The sequence below is a fragment of the Rhinoderma darwinii genome, chromosome 6, assembly GCF_050947455.1.
Source record: "Rhinoderma darwinii isolate aRhiDar2 chromosome 6, aRhiDar2.hap1, whole genome shotgun sequence".
Lineage (NCBI taxonomy): Eukaryota > Metazoa > Chordata > Amphibia > Anura > Rhinodermatidae > Rhinoderma > Rhinoderma darwinii.
Window position 1 is genome coordinate 122,363,525 of NC_134692.1, and position 12,300 is coordinate 122,375,824.

General features: G+C 42.4%; 1 protein-coding gene across 1 annotated transcript; it reads left to right on the plus strand.

Annotated features, from left to right (window-relative positions):
- Positions 1 to 5,686: 5,686 nt before the first annotated feature.
- On the plus strand, positions 5,687 to 11,255 carry LOC142656639 (protein spinster homolog 1-like). Its single transcript, XM_075831565.1, has 12 exons — positions 5,687 to 5,898; positions 6,289 to 6,354; positions 6,977 to 7,113; positions 7,644 to 7,795; positions 7,970 to 8,039; positions 8,342 to 8,484; positions 8,569 to 8,721; positions 9,294 to 9,483; positions 9,948 to 10,013; positions 10,281 to 10,379; positions 10,748 to 10,919; positions 11,140 to 11,255. The coding sequence occupies exons 1-12, from the start codon at positions 5,697 to 5,699 to the stop codon at positions 11,253 to 11,255; spliced, it is 1,566 nt and encodes a 521-aa protein (XP_075687680.1). The 5' UTR covers positions 5,687 to 5,696.
- Positions 11,256 to 12,300: the final 1,045 nt, after the last annotated feature.

Sequence of the window (12,300 nt, forward strand, 5' to 3'; positions counted from 1 at the left end):
CGCTCGCTCGCTCTCTCCTCCTCACAGTGCGAAGTGCATGTAAGGAGGAGGAGGGTATCTTTTTGCTCCCTATAGGAGCGGAATCCCCAATCTCCAGTCACAGCTTCGGCAATGCTGTGGCTGGGGATTGGGGTTTCCGCTCCAGGAGAAGTCCCTGACTACACTATCCATATACGGACACAGTGACATCAGGGACTTTTGAAGCGGAATCCCCGGCACTGTGGCCGGTGTTTCCGCTCCAGGAGAAGTCCCTGACTTCACTGTCCATATATGGACACAGTGATGTCAGGTACTTCTGAAGCGGGATCCCCGGCGCTGTGGCCGGTGTTTCCGCTCCAGGAGAATTCCCTGATTTCACTGTCCATATATGGACAGAAAGGTAGGGGGTGGCATCTATGGGGGGGAGCTATGTAAAAGGGTCCTGTGTAGAACTGCCTACAGGGGGCTGTGTGGAATTACCTACAGGGGGCTGTGTGGCATTATCTATGGGGGGCTGTGTGGCATTACCTACGAAGGGCTGTGTGGCACTACCTAGAAGGGGGCTGTGTGGCATTACCTACAGGGCGCTGTGTGGCATTACCTACAGGGAGGCTGTGTGGCACTACCTACAGCCTACAGGGGGCTGTGTGGCATTACCTACAGGGGGCTGTGTGGCATTACCTACAGGGGGCTGTGTGGCATTACCTACAGGGTGTTGTGTGGCACTACTGCCAGGGGGGCTGTGTGGCACTACCTACAGGGGGCTGTGGCAGTATCTACAGGGGGCAGTGTGTGGCAGTATCTGCAGAGGGCAGTGTGTGGCATTATCTACAGAGGGAAGTGCGTGGCAAAAATTTAACAAATGAAATTCATCCATTTTTAAAACGGACAGGGAAAAAACTCGTATGCAAAATCAGCTGTTAAAAACGGAAACTTGAAACGGAACGGATGCAAAATGGCCGAGAAATACGGATCAAAACGGCGGTTTTTATCAGCCGACACTCGGACCCTATTGTGTAAATAGAGCCTTAAAGGAACAGTGTCATCACAAATTATTTTTTTATATGTTAAAGATGTTAGTGCTTTATTAAAAACGTTTATATTCATTTGTGTGTTTGTGTTTTACTTTTTCTTATTTTTACACTTTTTCTTCCCTATGGGGGCTGCCATTTTTTGTTCCATTTCTGTCTGTATCGATTAATGACACATACAGACATGGAATACGGCAGCCACAGTCCCATAGGGACTGCGAACGGCTCCCGTCCCATTGACTTCCGTGTACGGCGTCTGTGTGGGAACTGCGCATGCGCCGCTCCCACACAGTCCAATTCGAAATTGGCGCCGTCCGGCGCCATTTTCCTGTGGACCGGAAGTCGCGGCCTGACAGTAATATTACTACTTCCGGTCGCGGCTTCCGGATTTGTGCACTTGGACCAGCGGCAGCAAACGGAGCGGACGGGCCGGAGGGAGCCGCGGCTGCAGGAGCAGGTAAGAGATTTCAATGTATGTTCGTGTTTGTGTGTGTTTATTACTGTATGTAAACCTACTACACTGTGTGTTAGCTCAAAAAATGGCGACACACAGTGTAGGAGGTTACACCATTCAAACCCCTCGTTTATCCCGGCACTAGCCAGGATAAAGGAGGGGGGGATACTGAGAGCTCACTAGAGCGAGGGCTTTTAACCCAATGTTGCAATGCTGCAATTTTGGGAATAGCTCCATCTAGTGACCAAAAATGGGTAGTATTATAAATTAGAATTAATTTATAATATTTCCTGACTCGTGAAAAAAATAAAAAAAATTTGAACAATGTTTAATCACCCACACACTAAATGTTTAATTAAAAAAAAAACAAACATGTTTTTCTGGCAACACAATGCCTTTAAGGCCCTTTTACACCAGCCGACACTCGGCCAGTGCAGCAAGCGCTTATCAACGAGACATCAGTGATCGGCGCTCGCTTGCTCCTGTCACACGGAGCTATGGATGTGGACGAGCGGTCGTCACTCCGATCGCTTGTCCCCATACATTATTATCATGTCGGCAGAGCGTCTCCCTGTTGACACATGGAGATGTTCTGCCGACAACGATAATCTTAAATTTTTTAAAACGATACGACCAGCAGATGATCGAGTGTTATATTAACCGGACATTTGTTATTGTTTTCTCTTTTATGTTTGAAATTTCTTGTCTTCTCAGAAAATATAAAAACAATTAAAAAAGACGGACACTTCCTGTTCTGTAGAGATCTCTTCTCAACATTCATCTCATTATCATCATAGACAAGATTACAATGACTTTTATAAATGAATTAACTGCCTTTCTGAGATCCCGGCAGCTAAGGCTGGTATCTCATTTCGCAGTTTATATTAATTTTATGTTGTGAACTGTGGGAAAAACCGTACCTTTCTGCAGTTTTTTTTTTTTTTTTTAAACTCGGCACAAAATGGTGTGGTTTTTGCCGCGAATCATAGCAAAAAATCGCATCTGAATTGCGACATGAGATCCCAGGGTCCTGTGCAGCCACAACTCTCGTGCTAGACTTTCAAACACTGAACGGGAGATCAATGCATCCTATCATGGGTGATACTGCTTGCTGAACTGTGTATCTAATTCTATCATGTGTGCTACTTTCTGCTGAGCTAGTGTATCTAAGCCTATCATGCGGGATACTGTCTGCTGAGACGCTTTATCTAAGCACTGTAGACGGTGTATCTAATACTAGTCAGTGTATATATGCAATCCAGAATAGACTCACCTCTGCTACATCCCATAGACTCTACTACACTACATCTGACATATTCATCATTACTGTATCACTACTACATCTGATAGGACACACACTCAGCTCTGAGGTATCCGATAAACTCAACACTACTGCATCACTAGTACTTCAGACATGAAACAGACTGTTGAGTTTAGCAGAAGAAGCCCAGCTAAGTGCATGTCCTGCCAGATGTAGTAGTGAAGTAGCAGTGTTGAGTCTATAAGATGTAGCAGAGCTAAATGCATGTCCTGCCAGATGTAGTAGTGATGTAGCATAGTTGAGACTATCAGATGTAGTAGAGCTTAGTGCGTGTCTTTTCAGAAGTAAAAGTGATTTTGCAGGACACTTACTAAACTCTGCTATAACTAATAGACTCAACACTCCTACATCACTATCAGATGTAGTGGAGCTGAATAAGCGTCCTGCTGCATCACTACTACATCTGACAGGACACGGTGAATCTTGTAAACTCAACACTACTACATATGACATAGTAAGTTCTGCTTGATCTGATATGATCAGTTCCGCAATATATGACATACATGCCACCTCTAGCGGAATGGCTGGAAATTCTTTGAAAAAGGGGGAATCTGCGCTAATGTTCGGTGCGTCTGAAAGCTATGGGAAGCGCAGGAATGGGGAGAGGTCGGTAGCTGAACATCTCGTCTGAGATCTGTAAAAGGGTAGTTTGGTGTCTTTGGTCTGTAAACTGGGGGTCGGTAAAATGGGGGCTCTGGTGTGGGGTTTGTATACAGGGGGGTCTGATCTAGGGTCAGTATAAAGGGGGTCCGGTCTGGGGTACCTTTAATGTTATGTCACCAGCTTGAGACGCATCAGAAGATGATACTGGTTTAAGTCTCTGAACCACTGTTCTCCTTATGTATATCCAGGTCATGTCCATGAGTCTCTCATTGACTTCCATTACACTACAGAGTGCCGGAGCCCAATTTATTCTAGCGAGTTGATTTCCCTTTTCTATTATAGAAAGGTTTACACTTCCATAGTAGTAAAATAATATAAATTAGATTATATGGATGTTATATAGAGGGGTCGTCCATTAATAATCCTCCAACAAAAGGCCGAGATTAGAACCACTGAAGTTCCCTACCAAGGACCTGAATGGAATGGGCGCCATGTAATACTAATGTATGGCCGCCCTCAGATAGACCTGAGACCTGGAGAGGCTGCATGCTGAAAAGGGGTTGTCTAGTTGGAACAAATCTTTTAAGGTCCCTGGTGTCAAGTGGGAGGGGGTGACTGTAGAGGCCCCCAGGTGGTGGATTCCTTGGGTGTATATACTGTATAGGTATAAGTAACTGGACTAGAAGTAGAGATATTGTAGAATGACAAATGTGTAACAATATATAGTATTATATGTATAAAGATAGGACCCATGGCTCTGCACATACATATATATGGAGGAATGTGCTGTAACTTGTCAGTACATGCTGGGAGTTGTAGTTACATAGCAGCCTGACAGCCACAGGTTAGAAAGCACTGATACAGATAGAGGATGTTAAATAGTGAGACAGGTTATATAAGAGGGGCCATCACATTATTGTACAGTAGTCATATAACTGAGCCACCCATTGTTTATTAACACTTACATCACAGTGCCCTCAACTCCTATGTCACAAAGCGATGATGTCACAAAGGAATAGAATGGACGTGGCCTCAACTCCTATGTCACAAAGCGATGATGTCACAAAGGAATAGAATGGACGTGGCCGTAATTATCACCGTTCACATGATGAGAGCGCAGAGAGAGTGAGAAAAGAGAGAGATTGTGAGCGCCGTCTAGTGGAGAGAAAAATACTTGTAAGTACCCAACTTATTCCATTTATTACATTTAACAAGGGTGATAAGACTTTTCCTGCAGATTATTATACACCTTACTCCCCAGCCGCACATCTAATTCTACAGCAGCTGATTGGCACAGATCACTGAGCTCTGCTGCATGGTCGTGGGCATCGTATACATGGAGGAACATATATCAATGGGACTCACCTGTATAACATATAGAATTATCTTCTAAACAATAATTCCTCAGTAAAGATCATTTAATTGGACACTAACGAAATCCGACAGGTTCCAGATTATCAGACATTGCGGATTATGAAACGGTCATAGTTAAATGGATTGTTTTATTAAGTTAACCCTTCTCTGAAGGCAGTAATCCGGCGATCACCTGATCACTAAAGATCTCACTCCTGGAACATATGTATGGACAGTAGTGGTTTTGATGAGACAACCCCTTTATAATGTTCAGGAAGACAGAGCAGTAAGATCCCAAATGTGCAGCTAATGTTCGTCTATGGGGTTATGTACGCTGCCGTGTATTTAGCTTGTGGTGTTTCTATGTACAATCTGTGTAAAACAAATCTCAGCATCATCCATCAGATGCCATAAGCCAGACAAGTTCTGCCCATAGATCCAAAGGAGACCTAAAAAATGGTGGTGATTTCTGAGTGAGCGCCATATTTTATACTTGAAAGTGCTTGTACTGCTTTTTTCTATCAGACGGCATAAATCAGAATCATCATAGAACCAGTGCGGCGAGCGATACCGAGATCAATTTGTCTGTTTTGCTCATCTGTATAGAACGCTGCATTATTATTATTATTATTATTTATTAATATTTGTCTGTGGTCCTGAGATTCCATATTATCTATTAGAATTTCTTGAATAATTAGATGTTAATTATAAGGGTGAATTCACACGCGGCAGATTTAGTGCAAAAATTTGTGCAACTTTTCCATTCATCTGACTGGGACTTGCAGAAATCCATATGCTTGCTGATTAAGATGAATGGAACTTATTGGCAGTCACAGAAATCTATGCAATAAATCTGCCGCATGTGAATATACCCCAATAGTAATATAAAGTGATTACATATTATGTCCCTTTTCTGTTTTCATTTCCAGAGTTTACAGTCTCAAAATCCGTGAACATGGCGTCTCGCCGTGAGAACGTGGATGTGGAGAAAGGCCTTTTGGCTCCTCCATGTGAAATGGATAAAGATGATGGCGAAAGCCCCAGAGCAGAGGACGTACATGACCGTACTGGAATCTCCTACACACGATCCATCGTTATTGTAGGGATTCTGTTCTATATAAATCTGCTATCCTACATGGATCGGCTCAGTGTCACTGGTAGGTGTGGGGTACTTCATTTTATTTCTGGGGTTTATCAGTACTGTAGCTGTGGAGGCACTTATAGCGAACCTCCAATTTCAGTAGAAAAACGGTTATAGTGCAGGAGAGTGCGCAGGAGTGTGCGCTATAATCGTTTATCTAAATCACTTGTATTCGCTCTCTTGCATCTAGCAGCAGCGCGGACTGTGTAAAGTCAGTGGTGGCGGCTGCTCGTCTCCATTGCTCCCATATCCAGAACGGCCTCCAGTGCCTTAAGATTCTAGAGCGCTGACGCCCATTCTAGAGATCGGTGGGGGTCCCAGTGGTCGCTTCCATTAATATGCCTTATACCTATATGATGGAAATACATGCATTGCTTCTAGTGACATCTCTCTTTTTATCTGACAGGGGCGCTGCCATATTTAGAAAAATCATTTCATCTGAAAGACAGTGGATCTGGTTTGCTGCAAGCAGGTAAATATTAATATAAAATCTTGTTCTGTAAGTCACCTGGAATCCGACATTTTGGGAACTAAACCAATATTCTAGAGAAGGTGACGAATCTATTCACTGGAATCTCATGATCTGACTGACACAAGGTTGTGATGTCATCAGGTTCTAGTGAAGAAATAAGACAGTTGGTTGCACTACATAAGGCTGGGTACACACGTCGCGGTCTAAACGTGTTTTATTGCCGTAAATCGCAGCAAAACAGCACAATTTTGCAGTGTTTTTGCGACGTGACCGCGACATGAAAACATAGGATAATGTGTTCTGCTGTGACTGGGCTGACAAATCCATAATAAGGCCATAATAACATCCATCAGCAGCATTTACCTGCTTGTTGATGGGTTCCAGTGATAACCCAAAATATGACATTAAGATGTAGTATATCGTTTTTACTATGTACACAGATTTACAAAAAGTTTTATCAAACTGCAAAAGTAATTGAAAGGTTAAACTTTATATTAATGAATGAGAGTGGGGATGAAAAAAAAGTGGGGAATGTGGTTAAATTGCAGGATTTAATAGTTTGTCCATATATAAATGTCTGTTGTATCTTCCCTTCACCTCTTCTCTCCCCCTTCCCTTTCAGTCTTCCTCTGCAGCTTCATGTTGGTGGCTCCAGTATTTGGATATTTGGGTGATCACTGGAATAGAAAATATCTGCTATGTGTTGGGATCACCCTCTGGTCAGCCTCCATCCTTGGCAGCTCATTTATTCCTGATAAGGTAACATCCTGAGTTTATTATTACAGGGGTTTTCCGGGACATTCCCATTGATAACCTATCCTTCTTCCATGCTCAATCTGTGGGGCTCTGACCTCCAGGACCCCCAACAAGCGACCCAATGGAGTGAATGGGACAAGCTGCAGTGCCAGGCACAGCCGCCCTTATCTACAAGCCGATGTGCCTGTGTAAACAATGAAAGGAACACATCGCTCACAGGAGTGCCACGGACCCACATCAATCATACATTCCCTGGAGTAGATATATCAAAACTGGTGCAAAAGAAAAGTGGAGTAGATGCCCATGGCAACCAATCAGATTCCACCTCTCATTTTTCTAGAGATCTTAAGGAAAATAAAAGCAACAACCTGATTGGTACCATTCCATGGGCAAATACTTCATTTTTCCTCTGCACCAGTTTTGATCTATTTCTTCCATTGTCTATCCTAACAATAGGCCATCAATATTAAAGTCCCAATGGCAAAGCTTTACTAAAGATGTTATTAATTATGATTTTTTTTCCTTTTCCCCAGTATTTCTGGATGTTCCTGCTCATGCGAGGACTGGTTGGGATCGGTGCGGCAAGTTACTCCACCATTGCCCCCTCCATCATCGCCGACCTATTTGTAGCAGACCAGCGAAGCCGCATGTTGTCCATCTTTTGGACTGCTATCCCCGTAGGCTGGTGAGTGTCCTGTGTAAACACATTATTTTACAATTATTAACTGGATACAAAAAGTGTCTAATATATATAATGAGTGTAGAAGTTTATACTGTTTATATCTATGTCTATAGTTATATTTGTGCAGAGATTATGCCCTTTCTTAACTATAAATCTTCTTCATTTTTGCCTATTAAGTGGCCTTGGATACATCATGGGGGCCAAAGTGACAAGCGCTCTTGGTGGTGACTGGCACTGGGCACTGCGGGTAAGTGAGAGGATTGCAGGATTCCTGCAGGCAAACTATTATTTCATTTTTTGTCTTATTATTGGAATTGCTCCCATTATCTTCTGGAACCATAAACAATAGGTAGGGACTTGGGAAAGTTCCAGCTCTATGAGTATCAGTCCGGAGGCTGTAGACCGTCATTTATGAACACTGACATGTGTTGTTTTTTTTTGTTATTAGTCATTTCTAGGTTTTGCCCCTTTATCTGGTTTCAGTCACTTCATATTTGTAATTCTTCTATATATATATAATATACATTGTCTCCTCCTTCTTCTGGACAGATCATTCCAGGTCTGGGGATTATAGCCGTCCTGCTTCTTATCTTCTTTATGAAGGAACCATCCAGAGGAGCCGCAGAACAAAAAAGCTATAAACACCAAAACAACAATTCTTGGATGACCGACGTGAAAGCTCTGCTGAAAAAGTGAGTGTTTTCTGTGTAGTGATGGTTGTCGCTGGCTTTACCCCGTGTCTCTTGTGTCACTCACATTTCTCTCTCTCTCTGTAGCCCGAGCTTTATGCTCTCCATGCTGGGATTCACAACTGTTACATTTGTTTCCGGCTCCCTCTCCCACTGGGCTCTGTCCTTCTACAAGCGGGCCCGGGTCATCCTATACAGAAGTGATCCATGTCAGACTGCAATATGTCAATTTGATGACAGGTAAACGCTTATTTACTGTGTGTGCCAGGAGGTTGTGAGGGCGGCTATCTGCCATTATGTCCATACTCTTCCTTTCTCTACCTGAGTTTTGGGCACGGCTACGCGGTGAGTGGTCAGGGCTCCTGGCAGCCATCTATTTACAGGGTAGGTTCAGACATGGGGTATTAAATGTGGATTTTACTGCGGATTTGCCTCAGATTTCACCCTTTGCATTGCTAAGGGTAAAATCCACTGTAAAAATGTGCAACATTTCCGCAACGTGTATTTGCAGTGAATAAATTCTTGTGAATATTTATTTGCCAAACCGCACAAAAAAATCTTCAACAATTCTGTGATATAAAACCTCACCCTCATAGTGTATATAGACTGCTACGTGACAGTCTGCTCTATACTGACAAGATATTTGGGATAGGTCCATAGAGAGCCCTGTCAGCCTGAGAACAGTTTATGGATTTAATCTTTAGATACATGCAGATAGTTGGAGCAGTAGTCATACTCAGGTCCTTTAATCATCATTTATATACAATTGTGGAGAATCCATTTGATGACCTCTATAATCTCTTTTTTTGCAGTCTGATTTTTGGCATGATCACTGTGATCACCGGAATCGTGGGAGTTGGAGCTGGCGTGGAGATAAGCAAGAGGTTCAGGAAAATCAACCCGCGGGCAGACGCATTAGTCTGTGCGTGCGGAATGCTGGGTGGCGCCCCTTTCCTGCTCTTGGCTTTGTTATTGGCAAGTTTCAGCCTTGTGGCCTCCTATGTAAGTGGCTGATGAACAGCTTTCTGTCATTGATGTTTTACTTTTAATTATATGAAAGAAGGTGAAGAAACAATATCCATACACATACCTGTAGATATACATACATATACACCTATACATACAATCATACTGTATATAGCTGTGGATACCATACACACACAGATATACAGCTTTACATACACATACTGTATCTTTAGGCAGACATATATAAACATACAGTATACCTTTACATACATACATACAGTGTATACCTGTGGATATCATACACATACAGATATACTGCTATACATACACATAGACACACAGGTATTCATACACATATACATTATTATACAGTGTCAGGTCTATACGCAGGTTTAATACCCACCCTGTGCAGCAGAGTTCAGGATAAGAGGTAACTTATTGTACTGCCCCCTCCCCGTATTCCCCATTTAGTCTTTTCTGAATGTTTTGTCTCCCCTCAGATTTTCATCTCCATCGGGGCGTTATTGCTGGCACTGAATTTTGCCATTGTGGACGACATCCTGCTGGTAAGTGATCAGAAACCACGAGGATGTTTCTCTATTATAGCTAAAATGACATTTATGTCGCCTGTTGTCTATTTTCCGGCCTAGTTTATGAAATGCCACTGACTCTGCAATAACTGCCAGACAAGAGACGGAGGACACTACAAGTACAGACTGCGCTGTCTGCAGATATTGTAGTGCAGATATTCCGTCACTTTGTCTGGCTGCCATTGTTGCATTAGGTTCAGTAACTGTTTCCTTCTGCCTACTCAGAATGTCTTCTTGTTTTAGAGTGTGGTGACCCCCAGAAGACGATCCACAGCGGAGGCCCTACAAATAATTGTGTCCCACCTGCTGGGTGATGCATGGAGCCCCTATCTGATCGGAGTGGTAAGTATTAGTTACATCATCGTCCTAAAGGGTATATAAACAAAATTCTTTACCGTCGGGGCCAGTCTTAGCCTGCATGACACCCTTTGTGAACAACTTACCACGCACATAGATTTCACACAAAGGAGACAGCACTAATACAGTACACCCCCACCAAACAGACAGTAAAGATATAGCCACCATATAGTGCACACACAATGCCCATACAGCACCCTCAGTGAGGAGCTGTCACTCACCACCACCTACAGTCTGCTGTCACCGGATTTCTGCATTAATATCCAGCATCCGCTGTCTGAGAAAATCTACACATATTCTGATATTTCCCATAATTCATCTTACATAACAATGTGTTATTTTCTTATCCTCAGCTATCTGACCTCATCCGCAGAGGAAAGCCAGAATCCGACCTGCTGATGTTTAACAGCCTGAAATATGCCCTCATGGTCTGCGTATTCGTGAGCGCTATCGGAGGAGGATTGTTCTTGGCCGCTGCCCTCTTTCTTGAGAAAGACCGAAAGAGGGCAGACATGGAGTCTGAAGGTATGTACCCTGTCTGTGTGTATGTCCACCGTCTACTCATGTGTCCTGCAGAATTAAAGTGCAGCTCAACCTTGGATTTACGCTGGCTCTATGGTCAGAAAATGTTAATTAATCACAAATCCCTAATCCTATTCTAATGCGTTAACAAATACTTATTTTTTAGTGCTGAAAATCATGGTTTATGGTAATCGTTAGTGGGGGAAATTGTCTTTTCTGACAGACGGTAGAAAGATAGTGAATTTTATAGTGTTTCACCAAGATTATGATTCGATAGAGTGCTCCACAATTATCAAAGACAAAACCACTGCAGTAGAACTGGAGTTTCTTAAAACATAACTTTTACTGTTGTTCCTTCTTAAAAATGTGTTGCACAATATTGACACATATGTAATATATGTAGGAAGTACATTTTTTCCTCCTTGTTATAAAACATTCAATAGCACAATTCAATGTATCATCCAAGCTTAGGAGATGTAGAATTGAAAAAGACTCAGACGTTTATAGCGTAAACTTTCAGGGTTGTCAAAATGTAAGATCCATTTTTTTCTTTTATATCTTATTTATCCCAATCGTCATCTTGCCAATAATTATAGAGCCTCTCGGGTAATTACCCCCCTACCCGTTCTGTTGTCAGGTGCACTTGGTTGGACTCCTCAAAACAAGAGCACTCAGAACCTCTCTTCAATGTTAGAGATCAATATTTTCCTCCCGACGCCATTCTTTATGGCCCGAATTCATCAGGGAAGATTGGCCATTCAGCCCGTGTTAAGTCCACTAGAGCTATAACTGCCGTTCAATAACCCTGCAGTGGCAAGGAAAATTCACGGCCCATGTTTTGCCCTTGTTGGAGTGAACGCCTGTTCACGGTGTCTGACGACGATATTGATGGTTTTGTAACAAGGAGGAAAAAATTTACTTCCTACGTATATTATATATGTGTCAATATTGTGCAACTCATTTTTAAGAGGGAATAACAGTAAAAGTTATGTTTTAAGAAACTCCAGTTCTACTCCAGTGGTTTTTACTTTTCTGACAGATGAAAATATTTTCTATTGATCAGAAATGTATAGACATTCCTTCTTAGTGATAATTGTTATCGCTATGACCGTAGCCTGTAATGGGTATTGCTAGAGAAGCAGTCAGATTTAAAGATAAAGATTGGGTATCAGATATGTTCTTGGCAACTGAAGTGCCTTTCTGCAAGGACTTCTAATATACCTCCTTAGCAGTGAATGGGTTAAAGGGTAAGACTACTTTGCCGACATTTTACTTTCATTGCATTGTTTGTATTTTATTAAATAAAATACATTTACAATTGGTTTTAATGAAAAAACATTTGGGACAGTTTGCCTTCTGCAGATTATATGTTTTACAATACAAG